Source organism: Loxodonta africana, chromosome 3, assembly GCF_030014295.1.
Source record: "Loxodonta africana isolate mLoxAfr1 chromosome 3, mLoxAfr1.hap2, whole genome shotgun sequence".
Taxonomy (NCBI): Eukaryota; Metazoa; Chordata; class Mammalia; order Proboscidea; family Elephantidae; genus Loxodonta; species Loxodonta africana.
Window position 1 is genome coordinate 186,236,616 of NC_087344.1, and position 2,593 is coordinate 186,239,208.

At 49.2% G+C, this 2,593-nt stretch overlaps 1 protein-coding gene across 1 annotated transcript; it reads right to left on the minus strand.

Annotated features, from left to right (window-relative positions):
* On the minus strand, positions 1 to 2,035 carry S100A2 (S100 calcium binding protein A2). The gene is made up of 2 exons (XM_003414912.4): positions 1,808 to 2,035; positions 1 to 430 (listed from the first exon to the last, which is right to left on the minus strand). Exons 1-2 carry the CDS (start codon positions 1,946 to 1,948, stop codon positions 278 to 280), a joined length of 294 nt encoding a protein of 97 aa, XP_003414960.1. The 5' UTR covers positions 1,949 to 2,035; the 3' UTR covers positions 1 to 277.
* Positions 2,036 to 2,593: the final 558 nt, after the last annotated feature.

The following is a 2,593-nucleotide window of genomic DNA, read 5'->3' on the forward strand; positions in this document are numbered from 1 at the left end:
TATCTCAATGTCCAGAATGTTACTTGCATTTGAAATCTAAAAGTCTGGAACCTAAGGCCTTGGGGAGATTTCAGAAGGAGAACCAGGGCCCAGAAGGAGATGGGATCTAGGAGGCCTTCAGTTTCCAGCATCCAACTGAGCCAATGAGGTTACAGAACATCACTCAGCAACTACAATATTATCTTCAAAAACAAAGTTTATTGAGTGCAAAACTAAAAGGAATAGAGAGTCCTCCTGAACCAGAAAGGCCCATGGACAGGGGGTCAAGGGCTCTGTTTCAGGCCCGCTGTGAGAAGCCCTGGAAGAAGTCATTGCACATCATAGTGATGAGGGCCAGAAACACAGCATACTCCTGGAAGTCCACCTGCTGGTCGCTGTTCTCATCGAGGTCGCCCATCAGCTTCTTCAGTCCCTCCTCATCCACCTCCCCCTGAAGCAAGAGAGAATGTAGTCATCATCAAGCTGGCCCCCACCTCTATCTCCGTACCAAACACAAAAGCAGAGATACACACACACTGACCGGTGCCCAGCTCTCCCTCCTCACTGAACAGTGGGGAAAGTGGTGGGCAGGGAGCCCCTAGGAGCTACTAAGAGGGCTTAGTGAGTAAGGCTATATGGACATTCATTGGTGAGAGTCTCCAATCCTGCCCTGCTGGGAGTGGGGAGCATGCCAGGTACTCCTCCAAGCACGGTATCTGCTACAGTCTTCATAGGAACCCACTGAATAGGTATCATTACCTCCATTTTGCTGATGAGGGAACTAAAGATTTCTGGGGCCACTGCTGCCCCCCATCACCAGCAGGGGGAATTCAGAAAAGGCAAGCTCTTTTTGTGTGTGAGTGCATGTTTGTTCTGTGTGTGTGTGTGTGTGTGTGCATGTTTATTACAGTCAAAATATACACACCAAAACATTCGCCAACACAGCAACTTTTACATTTACAATTCGATGACAATGATTACATTTTTCATGTTGTGCCAACATTCTCACCATTCTGTTCCAAAATATTCTACCACCATTAACATAAACTCAATGTCCCCCAAACAAAAATTCTCCCTTTCTCCCTTCCTGACATTCCTGGTAACCATTAATAATCTTAGGTTTCCATATGTTTGCTTATTTCATGTTTAAAGTGAGGTCATACAGTATTTGTTCTTTTGCATTTGACTTATTCTGCTCAGCGCAATGTTTCCAAAGTTCATCCATGTGTAGCATGCATCGAAAAGGCCAACTGTTTTTAATACCAGGAAAAATGAAACCAAATTAGAAAAGTTTAACCAGAAAGAGGGGGAGGGGAGAAGGACATGCCTCCTACTTTCAAAGCCTGAGACCTGACTTACAGATTATCCACGAGTTGATGTGGTAAGGGGCAAACTGACAGTTGGCTAAATCTGTCTGCAAAATGTTCCAGCATGCACGTTTTTGTCTGGACTTTTCTCTCCCTAAACACCTTAGCTTGGCACAAAAATATGGAAAAAGAGAGCAAGCTGGGCTCTGGTTTGCTCAACTCTACAATGAGGGGATTGACAGGTGGACTTTGAGGACCCTGACAGCACACCTGTTCTCTAGAAGGCTGCAGAGAACAGCCATTAATACAGACATTAATAGAATGTGGACCTCTACTCCCACTCCCATGGGGCCGTGAAGCAGAAGGTGGGGCAGTGGGTGGGGGTCTTGGCCTCACCCTGGTGTCTACATCAGCATGAGGGTAGGGCTGGGAGGAGAAGGTGGAGAGAAGATATACCCTGAGCCACACACTCACACACCAAGACATCAGAGGCCTTCCCCACCCCGGCCTGCCGCACTCACCCCTACAAAGCTAGGCAGCTCCTTGTGCAGAAGTTCCTTCATCTCAGCCTTACTCAGCTTGAACTTGTCACCCTCTTGGCCTGAGTACTTGTGGAAGGTGGTGACCATCACAGCCAGTGCTTGTTCCAGGGGACTGGACATCTTGGATCTGAAGCCACAGAGGTGTCAGGTGATTGTGACACCACCAAGGCTTTTGGGGCCTACACCCAAACTGCAGAACCCATTTCTTCCATTGGGACCCAAACTACCTCCCAAACTCCTTTCTGAGTATGAAGGCAGGGGCTGTGTCTCCCCCTCAGACTGTGGCTCCTTGAAGGCAGGGGCCATATCTCCATCTCACATCAAGTCAGAGGCTCACTGCTAACTGGGCCTCATGTCCTCTTTGATCCCACTTGGGGCTCCCCAGTGGTAGGGCTGCCCCCTTTGAATCTCTGTGGGGAGGGAAATGACAGAATGACCCCATTTTGACTCCTGTCTGTGCAGCTCCTTCCACAGAACAGTGGCCTTTGTATTAAGCACTGGGGTCCATGGGCGTCTCCACAGCCAGTCAGTGGGGGCTCTGCGAGCTGTTGGGCAATGGCATGGCCACAGCCTAGGAGTATGAAGTTTGCTGAGGAGTCCTTTCCCTACTCAGACCAGGGTTCCTAATGCCAGAGGGTGCCTCTCTCCCATCTAACTGGAATTTCCCTTGGGGCAGGGCCATCTCTTCCCTCAGACTGAGGGTTCTCAAAGGACAGGGACAATGTCTCTCCTCACATCAAAGGCCCCTGAGCTGTAGGGTGACAT

Coding starts and splice junctions, on each gene's coding strand:
- S100A2 (XM_003414912.4), bottom strand. CDS start 1,948: ATGTCCAGTCCCCTGGAACAAGCACTGGCTGTGATGGTCACCACCTTC. Junction 431..1,807: donor AGCTGCCTAGCTTTGTAGGG/GTGAGTGCGGCA, acceptor CTCTTGCTTCAG/GGGGAGGTGGATGAGGAGGG.